Consider the following 19,567-nt stretch of genomic DNA (forward strand, 5'->3'; position numbering starts at 1 on the left):
CATTTGATGGGGGAAGATAAATTCTTTTTATACTAAAACCACACAAATATATTCTTCAATGTAAATCAAAATTTGCACTTTTTAAACATAAAGTGTTCAAACACATTTCTGGCTTGTGGCAGGCTCCTTTGGACTGTTCCAGAATCCCAGGGGGGGAATTCACTCTCCCTAATCTTAGGGGTCCTTCAGAGGAAATATGTGAGAAGCTCTACTTAGAGCAGAGATGGCAACCTGAGAGAAACCCTAACACCAGACAAGTGAAGAGTATAAAGGAGTGAAGCAGGTGGTGTAATGTGATAGGGAGTGGTGGGAACTGGCAGACGGGAGTCGGCCTGATCCTTTTATTAGCTCTAGGGGTTCAATGCCATGAAGGAATGTGGGCTCCGTGTTAATAAATATGGTTGCTTTTTAAGGGAAGCCGGAACAATAGATTTTAGTGAAATCTAAATTTTTAATGTTTACAACCAATTCAAATATTTAGGAAGAAACCGTACAACTTTCTAAATGTCTGCAAGCTGATTCCACCTCTGGGCCCACAGCTTGCTGTCTCTGACCTCTACCAACTACCAATTTCTTCTACTTTCCAAAGGTATGTGAGGCCCAACTCTGGGCTTCCAAGGTCTCAAATTCTGTCCCCAAGAGTTGGAGGCCGTGAGGTTCATGAGGCTGCAGGAGAGTGTGGAGCTCTCCTGCAGGACTGCTTGGGGAGGCAGAGCTGAAGAGAAGCCTGTGGGTACCAAAGGGAGACTACACCTTTCTCTAAGGGGAGCACCTTTCCCCTGATCTACAGGGATATGGAGCTACAAACATCTTGGGGTCTGGAATAGAAACCAAAAGTTCCTCAAAGTTGGAAGGTAAGACAAGCAGGAAAGACCAGGAATAGAGAGAAATGGGAAAACAGGAGACAAAGGAAGGAACGAAGCTGTGAGCCTGGATAGATGCAGGAGGAAGTCAGAATTTGGACAGGTGAAGTGGGGAGAGAGGGATGGTTAGCCACAGAACCATATAAGGGAAACACAGTTCTCACGCCCCTGAACCCCACCTCCCCTCCCTGCAACTGAAATTCTTCCTCTGTCCATCTGTTCAGGAGGTTAAAAATATTCACGCTGGGTACCCAGCCAGACATTTCCAAGAACCTGTTTACTGACCATTTGATTGGCTTGGAGAGATGGTCAGCAGCTCCATCGCCCAACAAGGAAGGAGAATGGAGCTTGCTTGACATCCCAGAACTCCAGGCATGTGGGAAGCACAATTACGTCCCCACGTTCTGCCTTTCCTCTTCCTTCTCGCATCACTCCATTGCCTGGAGATGACCAATCAAGTGGTAGTCAGAAAAACCCCAGCCTTTGGAGTCCGTTCATTCTTTTCTCCTTACGTAACAGGCCCAGCAGAGAGAGCAGCAGGGTCACACCAAGGGAGAGTTCAGGACAAGACAGGAACAGCCTACATAAACTAAATTGGACCTCACTGGGGGACTCCCCTCTACTGGCTTTTGTGCTACTCAATCTGGTCCACCTCAGAGAAATAAATCAAATGAGGTGCAACACCTTCAAATGAGGAGTGTGCGAGTCCTCTGTAGTGTCACACTGTATGTCCAGCCTCTCTGTTTCTCAGTTTATCACTCCAAACTGTGGGAAGCTTTCCCCTGGAGTTGTATCCTGAAAAGTTACGAAAGTTCAATGAGTTAATTTCCAGAAGGTGACAGAGTTACTCCAGAGGCCTGTGAATCCCACTGGGAGTGTGAGAGGGAGAGCTCTGGTGCTCCCAGAGCTGTCCCGTGGGCATGTGCCTGTCCTGGCCTGGGGGTGACAGTCCCAGAGTGAGCCACCTCTCTCCCACCTCAAAATTAACTCAGGTTGAGTCAGCTTCTACACACTGACCTCTTCTCAGAATGTTTCGTTCTCCAAACACAGGAAGGGAATGAAGAGGGGCAAAGAGAGAGTGGAGTCACTTCTGATGGGTCAGAGAGGAAGAGCGATTTTGGGGACATGCCGGGAATGAGCTACTTTAAGTGGTGGCGATGGATATGCCTCCTCTTTTATTTTTGATAAGGAGCACTTACTTGCCATTGTTCTAACACTTCACACATACTTTTCAAAATCCTCACAACAATCTTCTGAGGTGGGTACTATTATTATTTCACATTTGACAGATAAACAAACTGTAGCACAGAGCCAAGTGACCCAAGGTCATAGGGCTTGTTAGGTAGTAGAAGTAGGATTTGAATTTAAATAGTCTGGCTCTGGGGTACCGGTGCTTGGTTACCACACTGTACACTCTCTCCCTGAACTTTTCCTAGGCTATATCCGCACCTACTGGGCCAGAACCTGCAGTCCTGAATCTGCAGCCATCTGTAAGAGGGAGTTTTCCAGCTTAGGAAATGGAGGTGGATGTAGGCTCAGAACAGAGAACGAGACAAGTTTCTTCTTTTCCAGAACTGTTGAGGTCAGGATGCTTGGGACAGGGGCTGGGCCATTGGAGGGTCAGTAAAATATTTTCCTTATCCACCTTATGCATTCCGTCACCTTGAGATAGTCCAAGGGAAAAAACTACCAGGACGGGGTCTATATGCTACTGAAAGAACTGGGCAAAAGTCAGCCCTTCACCTCACTTCATAACCGTCAGCTCTGATGTGATTGCTTTTTGTTGACCAGGTGCTTGGTCAGAGCTTCTCACCACACTTTTCCCTTCCAGTGCCTCAACCCCAATTCTACTTCTTGTGTTTCTAGTCTGTTCAGGGCGATCAAGGTAGCCAAAGACCCTGGTTGGGGGACTGCTTGTGTTTTCTCGTGAATTTTACTTTCTGTAGCTCTTGTCTCTCTTTGGGTTGTTTTCTTTCTGTCTCCTTTCAGATCTTTCTATGCCAGATTGGACCTAATGAATAAGTGATACCAAGAACTGAATTTTCTTTAATGGCTGTGCATGTAGGTTATGGCTCTTTAAAAATTAAAAGACATGTGAGGAGAGCATGGGAAAGGAAGACCCAAAATATCCACCCTCATAAGTGGAGAAGCAGCTGGGTCAGCACCCAAGGAAGAGGACTTAGCAAGCCCATCTGCAGCAACTGTCCTGGGGTGAGTAGAAGTCGCGTGTAGAAGGCAAAGGGAAGTCCAGGGGAGAACCCTGCACTGTGAGGGAGGCTCTGGGTTTCCTCCGGGTGAACAGCTACAGCTGCTTGCTTCCTTCCTCAGATTTTGCTGCTCTGTTCAGTATGATAGTCACTTGTCACATGGACCTAATTCAATTTAAACTAAACAAAAATAACAATTCAGTTCATCACATTTCAGAGCTCACTGCTCACTTGTGAGATATGTGATGGATAGTGGCCACCGTGTTAGTACAAATATAGAACATTTCCATCATCATAGAGAGTTCTGTGGATCTGAGGTGTGAGGGTAGCAGGAGAGGGTGCTTATGTTCTGGCCTTTCAAGGATCAGATCTCTATCAGACCTTGGGTGTAATTTATTTGCCCTCTCCCCACTATCCCATTCTCATCTCATGTACCAGGCTGTGCACACAAACAACCAGGCTTTTGTGCTCTGTGCTCTCCAGCTCCTTGTCCTGCCCTCTGGCTTGCTCTTGTCCTTGCCCCACCCCTCTGGCCCCTGGAAAACAAGCCCCAGAAAAACTTTTCCATCAACTTTGACCTAGTTTCCTGGTTGGTCACAAATTTGAAAGATGGAGGAGCCACTAAATTCTCGAACAGGTAAGAAAAGGAGGAGGCAGAGGTAAGAGTGAAGGTGACAGTCACCATGGAACAGAGAGCTAGAGATTGACACCTTGGTAAAGAAAAACAGACAAAGAGCCAGGAGAGAGCAAGAAGCTACTGAGAATGAAAGTTAGACACAGACAAACAAAGACTGAAGTGGAAAAGAATCTTTTCAATCTCACTTTCTGTTCAATTTATGTTGATTTTGTGAACTTACAGGGGTCTGAGGTTTGGATTTACGATGTGGAAATCCACCCCCAAATAAGGGCCAGGACTAGATTTGTCTGCAAAGTTTAAATGAGACAGAAATTAGAAAGTAACCTCTGCCATCTCAGGGTTTCTCATCTTAGTCACTCCTTTAGGAATAATAAAAATCATTTCAATTAGAGGTTGACTTGCGGCGTCAGCCTATTGTTTTTCTCTACAAGTAACAGGACCTGCAAAGCATATTCTAAGGCGTTAAGAGCAGGGGTTGGGTATTTACAGTTATGTGCTGGGATAAGAAATGTGCTGGGAGTTGCCTTCCAAGAATTTGATGAACACTGTTAACTTTCAATCCTTAACTCCTGTATTTTCTTCTGCTTCTTGCATATAAACCAGGCTTGTTACTAGGAAGAAACTCTAAGATAGAACCAAATTATAAAACAGTGAACCGTAATAACTCCTTCCTTCCAAATCGCCTCACAAACTTCACATCCCTGTATTTCAAGGGCTTGTTTAAAAAAACAACAAAAAGCCTCATGCACTCCAAGGACTTTGGTAATGATTAGCTATAGATGTAGAAGACTAGCTTAGACCACCAGAAGATCCCACTAAAATTCTTTACTGAGTTGGAAAAAAGTCAATGTAGCTTAAATTCCTTCCCTGTTCACCCCTCCACCCCAACTCGGACTATATTCACTGGAGTCAATAGGAAATGTTCTCTCTACAGGGTTTTCAACACGAATTGTGAAGGAGGGGGGAAGCTCCTTAGGCACCCTTTATTTCTAGTAACTTCTTCAATACCATCTCACAGACAAGAAATCAAACATTTTGCCATTAAAAAATCATTTTTATTTTATTTTTTTACAAAGAATATTCCCATCTGGGGTGAAAAATATATCTGGTTAAGTACAAAATATAGTCTTTGTCATACAAAAAGATACACAATTAAAAAACAAAAAAAGTGAAACCAGCTTCAGCCCACATACTTTCTCTGAAGAGGGTAGAGCTCAGTGCTCTGACACAGGACAGCGAACAAAGTGCTAAGGCTGAGGGTGACTGCCGAGTGCTAGGAGCTGCAGTGGAAGAGAGGCTGTCAGCGTCCCTGTCTCCCAACACTGGGCAGGAAGGGAGCCCTGGGGGCTGGTGTGGAAATCTGCCCTCTAGTTTCTCATGGCAACACCTGGATGCTCTGATCACAGTACTGGGGCATTCTGATCTCGAGTTCCTCCTTGGGTTTGGAGAAGTCACAGTGAGCAAGGCTGATAGCAGCAACCCTTCTCATATAATTAGAGTGTCAGAATTGCAGAATTCGGTACACTGGGACAAAGTCTCAAAAGTAATGAACAACACTTTTTTTTTGTCATTGTGCTTACCCCTGGAGACATAGTAGACCAGTTTTAGCTTACATCTGAGATAGGAAAAAAAAACCACCCAAATTTGATACAAACTAAAGTGCTAAGAACATCACCTCAGAATCAATTCCAAGGAGTCACATGAAAAGAAACACACATTCTCCCACATGAAAATGTTTGCAACAGGAGAACACAGTGCAATAGGCTCTAAAAATGGCTTTAAGACCTTTGGTAGGGCATAGTTACTTCTGCTTTAAGCCAGATTAAAATACTTCCTAAACGAAGACAACTTTAGAGCTTCTTCCCTTTAATTCACATGGAAAGCTCGCTCCAAAGTCTAAATCAAATCAGCTATGGAAGGTTTTTTCTTTTTTCTCTAAGTGTACAAAGGGGAACAATGACTTTAAGAACACCCTTTTCCCAAAGTTTTGACCATGGCTTTTTTCCTTTTCATTTTCCTAGTTTGCTAAATTGGCTCTGCTCCACATGGCAGTTTTAAGATCTGATATTGTTGTAACAACCTATAATCCCCTCCATAAAACCTTGGGAAGACGATGCCAGGAGGCCATTTCTACCCCTGATTCAAAACTACTGAAAATGCCTCAATTTTTAAAAAGATCTGAGAAAATGGAATGGGCCTGAATTTTTCTAGATGTCTTTAGGCCCATCCAGGAAAAAAAACACCACCACCCATATCACAACATCTTGCTGGCCGAGGACAAGTGCGCACCCTTCAAGGCCCAGGAGATTGCCCGCTGATCACCTCCTACCCTGGAGAACCAGAGGCTGGGGCGGACCCATACCCCACTGTAGAGACGGTTGAGTCCCTAAAAAAGTCAGTGTCCAGGAAGAGAGGTGGAAAGAAACAAGTAAGTACAGCTGCTTCTTTTCTTCCACGTGCTCACTGCACATTGTTGTTCAGGATGCAGGGATCCACCTGGGAGGAAGAAAAGAAAAGAGCATTTTAGTTTAGGTAAGAACTAGAAGAACCACCCAGTTCAGCAATCCCCCCAAGCCAACTCCCCGCAGAAGGCTCAGGACAAATGTAATGGTAAAATGACAATTCTCACCTCAGTGTAAGTAGGTGGTGGCATGAACTTGAACTCAGGAGCATACATAAAAATAGGGCTATCTTGAGAACCATCTGTGTCATCAAGCAGAGGAGTGGTGGGGCTCTCCAATCGGTGATCTTCAGGAATGATATCCATATAGCAAGGAGGAGCTGGAGAGAGAAGGTATGGGGATAAGAAGCTGACCAAAAACAATGCCTGAGGGTCACAACTTTACAAACCCAAGCGGGTGAGAGGGGAAGAAAAGACATCAGAGGTCTGGCTCACCTTCTGGGGTATCAGGGATGTTCAGATCTACCCAACTCATCTCAGAGCTGGTTCGGCTGGCCATGCTGGATGTCCGGCTGCTGAGGCCTGACCTGCCGCCGATTACCAGGGGCAGGTCAAGAATGACTTTCTTGGAGCCAGGGACGCTAACATAGATCTGGAAAGGAAGATGGCAATTTGTTAGGCTAGAGATCTGGAGAAAACACCACTGTTGTTTTCACAGATGAATAATTTATCTCTCCAACCCCACCCACTCACCAGTAAGGAGTATTCAACTCGAAGGATGTTGCAGCCCAGGATAGAAGGCCTGATCTTCTGCACCCGAAGGCTCTTGCCACGCCATGATGCACAGGTTCCTGAGATAATGTGATTGCCTCTGACCGATGACAACTTCTGCGTCAGCACCTTGGTTTGGCCATTGGCAAGGTAAGTGTGGCGGGCTACAATGGCAGCTTTGGGAATCACAATGCGGGAACATGTATTCTCAAAGTCAGCATGTATGGAAATCTCATCACCTAGCAATGAGAAAGACGAAAACGGATGCTTAGTACAGTCAATGACTTTTCTTCTGTCCCTGTCTCCTCCAAATCCACAGTTCCTGTTTTAACAGTCTCCCATTTTAGGCACTAGACTTTTACCTTCACAGAATCCTTTTCTGTCAATTCGGGCAGAGACAGACACCCGGCCATCAGGAATGAACATGCAGGAAACTTTCTTCTCCTTTTTAGCAGACACAGGTGCCTACGTAGAACGGAGGAATAAAAGGTGTCTTGAGCATTTCTAGAGCTCTTTTCTCTGCTTCTCTTTCCTTTCCACTACTTACTTATAGTAGGCAGCTTTCCCTCCCACCTCGATCACTTAGGACCTGATTCCCTGAGGGGCTTCAATCTAATTCCCAAGACACTCTTGACTTATCCCTGAAACCCAGAAGGACAGCATCTTAAAATGAAACTCACCATTAAATCGGGGGTGTTGACATCGACTAGATCCATCACTTCAAAGTTTTTCTTTGTCTCTTGAGTTGGCTGGCTGGGGCGATCAAGAAAAGCCTTCACCCAGTAGTCTACACACCCATATTTTCCTTTGAAAGATGTTCCCAGAGGCCTGTATCAAGAAAAAGGAAACAATTAATTTAAAAATGCTCTCCAAGAACAGCAAGTGAACAAAGGAGAAGATTCTTAGAGATAAGTGCAAGGTGCATTCAGCTGATACCTACCCTTCAGGAAGCTCAAAGCCGAACTTGTATTCATATTTGTTTCCAGGTCTCATGATCACCATCTCATTCTCACCTGAAGGGAGAGAAAAGCAAGTAGGTTTCTTGTTACACTTAAAATGCATCTATGCGATAAGGAATTCTTGGGCAGCATGCAAAACTATTGTAGAAATCCCATTTTCACCCCTTACGTTTTCTAATAAGAGATTCTGATGCATTTTATTGGACAAAAAGTTGCAAAGCCCTGCAGGTGCTTAAAAGGCTCAACCAGGACAGTTAAGCTACTCATCATCTCAAACAGGAAAACAAGCAAAGAATAAGCAACTTATGCATAGAGAATCTCTAAATGTCTAAGGCAACATCCCTCGGGATCGCCTTCAAAACACAGCACCATAAGAAACTGTGCAAATCACCCCCTTTTTAGCGGGGCGGGGGAATGTTTGCAAATTAAAATTTTAAAAGATAAGGAAGCAACACACAATTCAAATGGCACAACCCACGAAACTTAGAATACTAAGTATAGACTCCCATCTATTCGTTAACAATTTTCTTCTCAAATGAGCTTTCATCCTTCGGCAAAGAACAGCTGGGTCACTCACCTGTTGGCTGGTCGTCCAGGAGAAGCGTGTCTTCGTAGCGCAGGTAGTCCAAGGTCTGTTTGCACTGCTGGGATCCCTGCATCCAGAGGACTTTGGCCACTCCGCAAGCCAGGATCCTGACAGCTTTGACTCGAGTGACTTCACAGACCTCCACTATCACCCGGCCAGCCACCTTCTCCCCACTGCCGTACACCTTTTCAGGGTCGTTGAAGACCACTTCAAAAGACTTGATCTTCTTGAACATCACCATGATCGGGCTGGGTTGGCTTAAGAGTTAGAAACCGGGAACAAAACCCCAAATCAAAAGACTCTTCGCAATAAATTAAGATTTCAGTCTTCCAACTCTCTACTAAATTTTTAACAAGATGTCAAAAAATAAAACGTAAGCTGCTGGCTATGCAAGGGATTTCAAGAGAAAAATATGCTCGCTCTTTTGTTTCTTGCCTCCAACAGCCAGAGGAGAGCTCCGGGTCTCCGCGGCAAGGCTAACAACACACCGCCCGGGGAGATGAAAAGATAGTTTCAGCCGGGAGCCGGAAACTGCTCTTTATAGTAGCCCGGGCAGGCAGGGCCACGCGAGCGCTAGTCCCGAGGCTCGTGCTCCCCTCGTGCACAGCCCTCCCATTGGCTGCACCCTCCTTGTTTACCAAGAGCCCGACCAATCAGCGAGGTCGCAGCGGCGCGTGGACACAGTGTGCTCCTGGCGGGGAAAATGGTTGTTGTGCACGGCTGCCGGGCTGGGAGGAGTGGGCGGAGGGGCGGAGGGGCGGAGGGGCGGAGGGGCGGAGGGGCGGAGGGGCGGAGGGGCGGAGGGGCTGCTTCCCTCCCGCCCAAAGGAAGGCAGGCTTCGGCGACCCTAAAATCTATCCGAGGCCCGTGGCCTTCGGAGGGCGGGTGCGGATGCTTCTGGACTGGGACCGGTGTTTGGAGGTAAAGGGAAAATGTGCTTATGAGGGAATTTCGTGCCAGGCTTTGCCAATGCAATTAATTTAGAGGCGACCGTTTATTCCCGGCTCACAAATTGCAAGTCGTGTGAAAAACAATCCCAGAGCTCCAAGAATACTTTAGGATTGGGGCGGAGGACGGAGAGTGCTGCTGTTAACTGTTCAAGCAACTCCCCTTTGTCCGCCTCTGGCCCCGGACCTCTGTTTAAAAAAACAAACAAACCCCCTCAAATGGCTGTGTGTGAAGGAAAAGAGAACTTGTCACAAAATTTTAACCTGTCTTCAGCACTGGAAAGCGAGTACGTGCGCCTGATTGGCCTCCTCCCTCCCTTTCTAGCCCCCGGGGCCGGGGCCGCGTGCGGGGCCGCGCGGTCCCTCAGCCCCTGAGCCCTCCGCGCTGTTCTCGGTCCTCTGGAGCGGAAATAGTGAGGGCGCGTCCACATCCTGTTGCTTATCCCCTTCGTCTGAAGAGATCAGTCCCTACCTGCAAAGCTGGGGGACACTCTGTTCATGTTGCCCGAGTTACCTCATTACCTCTTCAATAAAGTGTGTTCTTTTGGCTCTGAGTCTCGCTCCCTCCCGGCTTCTCCAAGAAAGGGGGAAAAAGAGGCATGCTTCACTCTTCCCTTTTTTCCTGAGCTACTTGGACTCTTTCTAGTCTTCGGCCCCGCTCCAACTTAACTAAATCAAAGATACATCCCTAAATCTGCTGCGCACACTCCTCACAGCCTTTAAGTTAGTTGTAAGCAGGAGAGTTACTTTGTAACCAGTGTCAGTGGAAAGATGGCCGTGTTCCTGTCTTAAGGGAGCACTTAGCTGTCTGTGAAAAGTTGGTGTGTGTGTGTGTGTGAGTGTGTGTTTTACCTAAGCTGTTTAGAAATTGGTAAAGACAGGAAAGTCACTAGCACACGGTAAGTTCAAGCTAAAAGAGACCCTGACTCCTCGTCCTGTGCTGTCATTTGGCTCCCTGTCAGATGGGTTTTTCCTTAGCTAGCCATGAGATGCCTTAGCAGCTGGCTCCTGAGAAATTCTTCTTAAATGCAGTGAGAAAAACTTGTGTGCAGAGATACAGGGATTCTTCTCCCTTTTCATTGATTCCTGAGCCCCTCCCGTGTCTGTGTTGGAGATTGTTACCTCATTTCTTGTGCTGGAAAGAAGAAGACAATGTTCCCAAGATTGAGATGGGGAAGTAAATAAGAAGCATTAGTTATACAGAAATCCTACCCTCTCAGCAAGAAGAAGCCTGTTCATTGCACTTTCACACACACACACACACACCCCCCCCAACCTCCAGGAACAAAAGAGGGAACATTTTGATCCTTACCATGCGTAGGTTTGAGGTGGCACCCTGTTCAAGAAAGTTAACCAATAAGTCCTGAATTGTTTTCAGTTGGTCAACAATACTGATTGAATTATCTAGAGCAGGAAAGGTGGGGCTCTCACTAAAGTCATTTTTAAAATTCCATTTGTGGCTTCTGGGAGAATGGGAGAACTTTTTGTTTGATAGGTATGAAAATGTACATAAATATGAAATAACAAAATGTTTATCAAAAATACATGAGTCAGTATTGTGAAACAGTGTGTAACATGTAACTACCTAGGTTTTGAGGGACTGGAAGAAGAGGTGAGTACAATAGATCAGGGTGGTGATGATTTGGGACATCTTAGAGAAAACAGAATGCTGATAGTTACTTGGGCACCTATGAAGTACTGACTTTTTGAGTTTTAAAAATTATTAGTGCAGTTCTCTCTTGCTCTAAGTTCCTCTCTTGGGCTCTAGTTTCTTCTTCCTTTCCCATTTTGCAAAACTTGGTGCAGACCACTTGTTTGCTCTGTGCTACGCCTGGGTTCCCTTAAATGCCAAAAAATGATTTCCCTTTGGCAGCAGCAGCAGCTGCCTACCGGGCCTGTAGCCAAGGCATGTTCTGAAATGGAGTCCTCCTGGACAGAGTTGTTTACAACCTTTCACCTTATAGCCTGGTATTCTGATAAAAATGGGCCTTCTGATTCTTCTTGCTCAGTTCTTGGGTCAAAGGAAGAAAAAAGTCTTGTAAGCCGTTGTCCTGAAAACACAGCACAAACGCCCGTGGAGTGCAGGGGAGAAAGAGGGCAGGTCCAGTAGAAATAGCAGAGGGCGAAGTCCAGGAGCCTTGTAAGTTAGATTGCCTTTATCTGCTCTTCTCCACCGTCTTCAATCCCAGTGGCAATGGGAAACCCAGTGGTGACTGTTGTTTGCTTTACTGGAGGTGGTTGAGTAAAGCCAGAGCTTTCAGGGAGGGAAGTGCCTTCAGCACTGTTGCCGGTCAGAGACAGGGAGCTAGCGGCAGACCTCTGGCCTGCGGAGCGTTTAGGACGCCAAGGACTCAAGGTTCCTAATAACCCCTTTCTTTGTCCTTTTAATCATTACTGTCATCACCACTCTGTAAACTTCCCCTTTACTCTTGTCACCAGGTTCCATTTTTCCCTAGGGAATATGATTTTAGAGAAAAATAAAGGTCTGAAAGGCAGTGTGGAATTTGAGACTGACCAACTTTGTGTATGCCTCCAAGTCACGGATAAATAAGAACTTAGAGTTCAAAGTGACTTTTTTGCTATTTATCGAACACTTACACAGGTCCTTTACATAATTATCTCGATAGTATTTTATTTATAGATTCATCTGTCACCTTGTTCCAGAAAGGATTTAAGGTTAAATTAATTCGTTTAATTCTCACAATAACCCTGTGACTCAGGGTTGGGTTGGTTAAGTCAGGCTCAGAGGGTTAAGTAATTTGCCTGCAGTCACAGATTTTGTAAATAGAGCAAGATCTTGAACCCAGGTCTGTCTGATCTAAAGTACATACTATTTCTAATATATTGTCATGCCACTCAATGCTTTAACATTTGGTATCTTGTTCGATCTTCATTGTAAAGGATTCAGAGCAAGACTCATAAAATTTTAGAGTTGAAGGGGATTCTAGTAGTCTTTTAAAAAAAATGTATTCTCTTATTTTAGTTAAGTGACTTACTCTAGGACATGCAGCTAGTAACTGGTGCAGCCACTTTCCAAACCCAAAATTCTTAATACTTCATCTAGAGTTCCTTGTCTCTGGTTTGCTTTGTGAGAGTTCTTTTTTTTAAGTTTAGCTTTAATTGCTAAAAATAGTTCATCTGAACAGATTGGTAAGTGCCAGGAGTAAGGGGTGGACAAAACGGGTGAAAGGAGTCAAAATGTACAAAACTTCCAGATGTAAAATAAAGAAGTCATGGGGATGTCATGTACAGCATGGTGGCTATAGTTAAAAATACTATACTGCATACATGAAAGTTACTAAGAGAGTAGATTTTAAAAGTTCTCATCACAAGAAAAAAAATCTGTAACTATAAATGGTAGCAGTTGTTAACTGGACTTATTGTGGTGATCATTTCTCAATATATTCAAATATTGAATCATATGGTACACTTAAAACTAATATAATGTTGTATGTCAATTATACCTCAATTTTAAAAAGAACCTCATCAGGAAGCCCATGTTTCATGTTTGTTGGGGTCTATTTTTCTACTATGTTGAAGAAAGAATGGAGTTCCAGGAGTTGCCCAATTTAGAGGGCAACTTTAGAAAGATGGGGAGAGGAGGAAAATTAATTTGTTCAGAATTATTGTAGACTCATTTAAGATATTTCTTTTACAAAAATTACTTATTTTATTGAAGTACCATCAGTTACAACGTGTCAGTTTCTGGTGTACAATGTCATAGTCATGCACATATATACATATATTCGTTTTCATATTCTTTTTCATTAAAGGTTATTATAAGATATTGAACATAGTTCCTGTGCTATACAGCAGAAAAAATTTTTTAAATCTATTTTTATATATAGTGCTAACATTTGTAAATCTCAAACTCCCAAATTTATCCATTCCCACCCCTTTCCCCTGGTAACCATAAGATTGTTTACTCTGTCTACAAGTCTTTCTGTTTTGTAGGTAAGTTCAGTGTCCTTTTTTTCTTTTCTTTTTCTAGATTCCACATATGTAAGATATTTCTTAAAGTTGCTTTACTATATAAAAAATTTATTTCCCTTCTCATGCTATCACCCCATATGTTTCCTTTACTGTGAAATTTCTTAAAATGATAAGAAATACCAACTTTTTCTTTCGACTAAACTCGCCCCTTTGTAGTCTGGCTTCTACTATCACTGAAATAGTTTCCTTTAAGGTTTCCAGAGGAATCCAGAGTGGTGTTTTAAGCCTTATTTCCCTTGACTCCTGTATAATTTGAAAACTGCCATCTTCTTAAAATATAAATATCTATCTTGACTTTTGGACTTTATCCTGTTCTCCCTTGCTGCGTTTTTCTCTACCCCCTGAAAGCTTTTCTCAGGGGCTTGTCCTTGGCTCTCTCCTTTTCTTTCTTTAAGCTTTGCTGTTCAGTTTGCCTGTCTGCACATCATTTGTGGAAAATCTCCAGCCTGTCTCCAGAGCTCCAGCTGGCATCTCAGATTCAACTTGTCCAGGGTGGAGTTCAGAACTTTCCCCCTGAGGTCAAACTCAGTTCTCCTTGTTTCTTTTAATAGGACCATTATATATTCCCTCACTTTCAAGGCATAAAATCCAGGAAATGCCTTTCCGTTCCTCCTTTCTGACATTCCCCACATCCAATCAATTGCTAGATTCTGTGGAGGCCATCTTTCCAGTGTTTCTAGAATCTCTTATTATTCCACTGCCACCACTCTGGTTCATGTCCCTGTTACTTTTGCCTAGATTATTTTAATAGCTTTTAACTGATCTTTCTGCTATAATCTATAGACCACAACTAGAATAATCTAACACAATTAAGTTCTGTCTGTTCCCATGATGTTCCCAAACCCATTGCTTACTGAATCAAATTCAAGTGCTTCCACGTAGCATTTAACGCCGTCACATATTGAAGCCAAACTTTCCAGTCTTGTTTCCCACTGTGTCCTCAAATATGTACCCTACATCTCCGCCAAGCCTGAGTACTCAGTGTTCCCGTGATGCGTACTTCTCTGCCTTTGCTTAGCTTTTGTCTCTGTCTAGAATGCCTGACTGTCCTCCCCAACTCTGCATTTTGAAATCCTTCCCACTCTTCAGTAGACAGCCAAGTGTCTTTTCTGCTATGAAAGCTTTCTTGATTCCTAATCCCCTCATCTCTTACCTTGCAACCAAACAGGATTTCATTTTCTTCTGAATACTCCATTGCATGTTTATGGTTCTCACATGGAACTTACTTGTAAATTTCCTTTTCTCGCCTATGTAATGAATTCCTAGAGAGCAAGAATTGTGTCCTTTTTAATCTTTGAATCCTTCGTAGCGTACATTTTGTAGAGTACATTTTGTAGAGAAAATAGGTTATTAAATATAAATTGAATTGGTAGATTGGAATATGTTTCTGGAGAAGAATATGTCACTAATTCAGAACTAGTATTATATCTTTTTTTTTTAAAGTTTATTTTGAAAGATTTTTGAAAAAAAAAAAAACATAGCCAAGAATTTCGATTCCACACAGGAGACAGAAGCAATGCCAGGAGGGCTCGGGTGTCTTCCTCGTATTGTTTCTTACTAGTGTTAGACTTTAAACTTCAACCTTAGCTCCTTCTGCTATAATGTAACATATAACCAGTCCCTTCTCAAAGCCTATGGCCCAGTTACGGATGAGAGCAAGGGTGGTGAGGCGGTGAGAGGTGGCGGTTTGTTTTTTTATGAGGGAAATTTGGACTGTGTTGATATTTATAACCATGAGAGAGATGGGACATTTTGTGCTTAACCCAGCTTCCCCTTTTCTGAGAAATTCTTTCTTAACACAATTCAGAAATCCAGTTGGCTCAGCCCTGCCACCCTGTGGGTAAATTGAAGTACTGTTGAGATCCTTAGTCCAAGAATTGTCTTAAACACAGGGAAGCTTTTCTGAGACCTGAAACTTGATCCCGACCAGTCCCCTCAGGGAAAAAGATGATTCTTTGATCACAAGAAGAAGGAGCAGAGGAAGGAATATGGTGGTCATAACTGAGAGGAAGAAATTACACATGAAGACAGTGTTCTGTTTTTTATCCAGACTGACATTTAACAATACTTTCCTTGTTAATAGCATTTTATAAGTGTGCACAGAGCTAAATATACATGTGCATTATAAAACAATTGCACAAACATTTGATTCTCACTAGACAGGCAGGCGGAAATTTTATAGAAAGGAGTATTGTGATTCAGAGAGCTCAGGTGACTTGCCTAAGTTCTCACAACTAGGACAAAATTCATCTGATTTATGCTTCAAAGATCTTTCCACAAAAGCATCTCTGATCCTTAAAAAAATGTCATCTCCTTTGTAAAGATTTCTCTGATTTCTACAAGCAGATTTAATTGTCACATTCTTTGTATTCCTAACGCCATGTTGGACATACTTTTATATAGTATGAATATTGATAATTTATCTGTTTATCTGTCTGTTCCTTGCCACTAAACTGAGCTCCCCAAAGGTAGAAACCATGTTGCCTTGTGGCCTGGCATAGACTAGATGCTTCAAAAAGTGTAAAGAAGGGACAAAGTCAATCCGTAGGATTATTTTAGCCTAAGTAGCTAACGTGTAGCATATCTAGCCCATCCCATGGCTCATCCTTTTGGCCTTGGTCTCTTCTCCAGCACTGATGGTACATCATCCCCAGTCTGTAGGCTTGGTTGTGGTACATGTAGTGACCTCCATAAAGAGAAAATTAAACCATGGCAGACCCTTTCTGTTTCAGGTATTATAGTTTCAGCAAAGGACCTTTCAGTTTTTTGCTGGGATGAGGTGGGGGGGAGGGCAGGATGAAGAGACATTAATTTTTTAAAAATCTGACTTAACCAGTTCCTGAGAGGTAGAAATAGAATAAAAGTACTGTATCAAAGGCCTATTATACAAAACCCTTGATATTAAAAATAATAGTTCTTTGAACATGGAAACAACCTAAATGTCCATCAACAGATGACTGGGATAAGAAGCTGTGGTGTATATATACACAATGGAATACTACTCAGCCATAAAAAAAGCATGCAGCAACATGGATGGACTTGGAGATCATCATTCTAAGTGAAGTAAACCAGAAAGAGAAAGAAAAATACCATATGATATCACTCATATGTGGAATCTTAAAAAAAGACACAAATGAACTTATATATAAAACAAACAGACTCACAGACATGGTAAATAATCTTATGGTTACAGGGAAGGGGGTTGGGAATGGATAAATCAGGAGTTTGGGATTTGCAAATATTAACTAATGTATATAAAATAGGTAAGCAGTAAGTTTCTACTGTATAGCGCAGGGAACTATATTCAGTATCTTGTAGTAACCTATAATGAAAAGGAATATATGTATGTGTATGTATGACTGAAACATTATGCCATACACCAGAAACTGACACATCGTAAACTGACTGCACTTAAATTAAAAATATGTGTGTGTGTGTGTATATATATATATATATATATATATATATATTCTTTGAATCAGTAGCAAAGAATGATTCCAAAATAGCCCTGCAGTGGAGGCAGAACCCTGTTATCTTTCCTGACTTCTCTTTCACTTTCTCAAAGCCCACCCTCCATTCACACACAGATTTTTATCTCAGGAAACCTATGTAACTTATTTACATAGTAAATTTGGTTTGGGAATAGGCAGAAAAATTGGAGAATTTCAATTTTATTTTCTAATGTTCTTTCCCTTTCTTAGTGTTGGTGCAGCTTCTTGGCACTGATTTTGAGAACTGTAATTACTGGACTGTGGAAATTATCTCTGCTCCCTTGAGAAGAAATGTGGGAAGGAACCTTCCATGAAGAACACCCGGTGGGGTGAAGTGGATAAGGAGGAGGTTGGGTGGATCTGGGAAATGGGTTAAGGTGGCCATAAGTATAAGAAGTTAAGGGGAAAGGCTGAAGACTGGCCAAAGTGGAAATGTCATCTCTTTTTAAAATCAAAATAATGTAACAAAATATAGTTAAAATCACACAATATTTAAAGCTTACACACACAAAAACAGCAGTCATCAGTTCCCTCTACTGAGATAATCTCTTCCAATTATTTCAGCTTTCTCATCTGATGTTTACTTCATATTTGTAAATTATATATTTCTCCTTTTATTTCTTAATGTAGAAATATTAGACAGTAAGTCGGATATTAAGCATCTTATATCACATTGTATCCCTACCTTCCCTTCCCTCTTACCTTATCCTCCCAATAGAGTTATCATCACAATTTTGGCCATATCAGTAGTCATATCAGTAGTCAGTGCTGACATGATTATTACTGTGTAAATAACATCAATTGTGGAGCCAAGCAGTGTATTTTGATTGTTTCATGTTCAAACAACCCTTTGTTGTGAAATTATAATTAAGTAATTTATTATGCACCTGTCTTCAGCTTATTTCTGAAATGACAGTTCTGTTAAGTTCTTACTAATGTTTTCTCTCAAATGGTCAACATATCAGATAATCAAAGAAATTAATTTTCTTTTTTTCTGGAGACTTGCCCCACCTCCACTGAGTAATTCTTTTTGGTCACCAGCGCCACCTTGCTGACTATTGGTGGAGTGGAAAGACAAAACTACGAGGCACAGAGTTGGTGTTTTTAAACCAGAAAATGTCCTTTCTATGGTCTCTGACCTTGCGAATGACAAGCTGGAGGAAGGAATAAGGTCCTTGTGTTAAGGGTAGAAGAGAGGGTTTAAAATAGTTAAATGTCCTCTCCCTTTGCCCTGTCATCCTATTCTTCTGCCTATTCTGTTGTATGAATTTGCCACAATTCGTGTATCCATTCACCTGTTGATGGACATTTGGGTTGTTTCCAGTTTTCAATTTTGGGTTATTATGGACAAAACTGTTACGAACATTTGTATGCAAGTCTTGGTGCAGACACATTATCATTTCTCTTGGCTCAGTACTTAGAGGTAGACTGTTTCGATTGTATGCTAAGGGTATACTTAACTTTTAAAGAAACTGCCAAACCATTTTACAAAGCAGTTGTACTATTTTGCATTCCCACCAGTAGCATGTGAGAGCTTCACAATTTGCCAACACTTACTTAATATGGTCAATCTTTTTTTTTTTGTCAGTCTTTTTAATTTTAGCTATCCTTGTGGGTGTGTTGTGTTTTCTCATTGTGGTTTTAATTTGATTTGCATTTCCATAATGAATAATTATGTTGGGCATCTTTTCGTGTGTTTATTTTGAGTTACCCATTTTTAAATAGTCCATTAGTAATAGGGTTAACCCTAAGTTAGGGCAAAGGAAGCAGTGTTACATGACAGGTGCCATAAAAGAATCTACTCACCAACTGGCTATGAAATTCTTCTTAACTTACTTGAAATTCCCACCTGAGGCATAAAGGTACATGCTCTTTTGAGCTGAGAGAACCCATATAAGGAGCAGTTTCTAAAAAAGATGTTTTGAATTGAAATGCCTAAGTTATCTGTAAGTGAAGACAGCAATGGGTATGCTTCCTCCCATTTTCTTCCATTAGAACAGCTTGTTTTCTAGATTAGCTAAAGGTCATTTTTATAAAGTACAGAGACTGTGCTTTGAGGGAATGGCAGAGTGGCTGGGGTCCTTGGAGAAAGTGGAAAGGCAGGAATAGGGGATAAAGAATTGCAAAAGAAATTTGAAATAGCAGACCAGACAGGACATCCTGTCTGGTAAGCCCTGGCCGGTGCCTGTATGTGTTCTGGAGGAGTATAGTCAGGTGGGTGAGACCGAGAGGAGAGGGAGGAGATAGGGTAAATGCACAAATGTATCGGAGGGTGGGGGCAGGCCCCAGGGAATGGAGTGCCTGAAGGGGAGACTGACACCAGAAACAGGGAAGATGCTGAATGTTAATGTTACCCTCTTCATAGTTTAGTTCCGAGGAGCACTATTACTTTAAAACATCTTGGGCTAGAACAGCTTCTGTTTTCAGTCTTCTCTTCGACCAGCTAGATCCCTTTAATTTGGGGCCTTTCCCCCTCTTTCCTCAGCTCTGTCTTTTGGGTTTCATGTGACAGAAGAAGAAAGTAGCTTTTGTGGTGGCGGCCACTGCATGCAACTCCCCTTCCCTGCGCGGCTCCGCAACCAAAATCTTCAGTGGCTGCTCCCCGGACAGTACAGTGCCGTGGGTAAGGGCCCAGGCCCTGGAGCCCCACTGCCTGGGTTCAGTTTCTGGCTCTCCCGTTTATTAGCTGTGTGACTGTGGGCAAGTGGCTTA

General features: G+C 42.7%; 1 protein-coding gene across 1 annotated transcript; it reads right to left on the reverse strand.

Annotated features, from left to right (window-relative positions):
- Window positions 1-4,740: 4,740 nt before the first annotated feature.
- On the reverse strand, window positions 4,741-8,940 carry TXNIP (thioredoxin interacting protein). Its single transcript, XM_010968239.2, has 8 exons — window positions 8,416-8,940; window positions 7,820-7,892; window positions 7,560-7,707; window positions 7,242-7,344; window positions 6,862-7,118; window positions 6,604-6,760; window positions 6,337-6,488; window positions 4,741-6,203 (listed from the first exon to the last, which is right to left on the reverse strand). Exons 1-8 carry the CDS (start codon window positions 8,663-8,665, stop codon window positions 6,168-6,170), a joined length of 1,176 nt encoding a protein of 391 aa, XP_010966541.1. The 5' UTR covers window positions 8,666-8,940; the 3' UTR covers window positions 4,741-6,167.
- Between the last annotated feature and the right edge of the window lie 10,627 nt (window positions 8,941-19,567).

Source organism: Camelus bactrianus, chromosome 21 (assembly GCF_048773025.1).
Source record: "Camelus bactrianus isolate YW-2024 breed Bactrian camel chromosome 21, ASM4877302v1, whole genome shotgun sequence".
NCBI classification, from domain to species: Eukaryota; Metazoa; Chordata; class Mammalia; order Artiodactyla; family Camelidae; genus Camelus; species Camelus bactrianus.

What these genes read in the sequence shown, in the direction of transcription:
- TXNIP (XM_010968239.2), bottom strand. Translation starts at nt 8,665, where the DNA reads ATGGTGATGTTCAAGAAGATCAAGTCTTTTGAAGTGGTCTTCAACGAC. An exon ending in CCTGGACGACCAGCCAACAG is followed by an intron (nt 7,893 to 8,415) that starts GTGAGTGACCCA and finishes CTCTCCCTTCAG; the next exon opens with GTGAGAATGAGATGGTGATC. An exon ending in CAGAAAAGGATTCTGTGAAG is followed by an intron (nt 7,119 to 7,241) that starts GTAAAAGTCTAG and finishes TCTCATTGCTAG; the next exon opens with GTGATGAGATTTCCATACAT.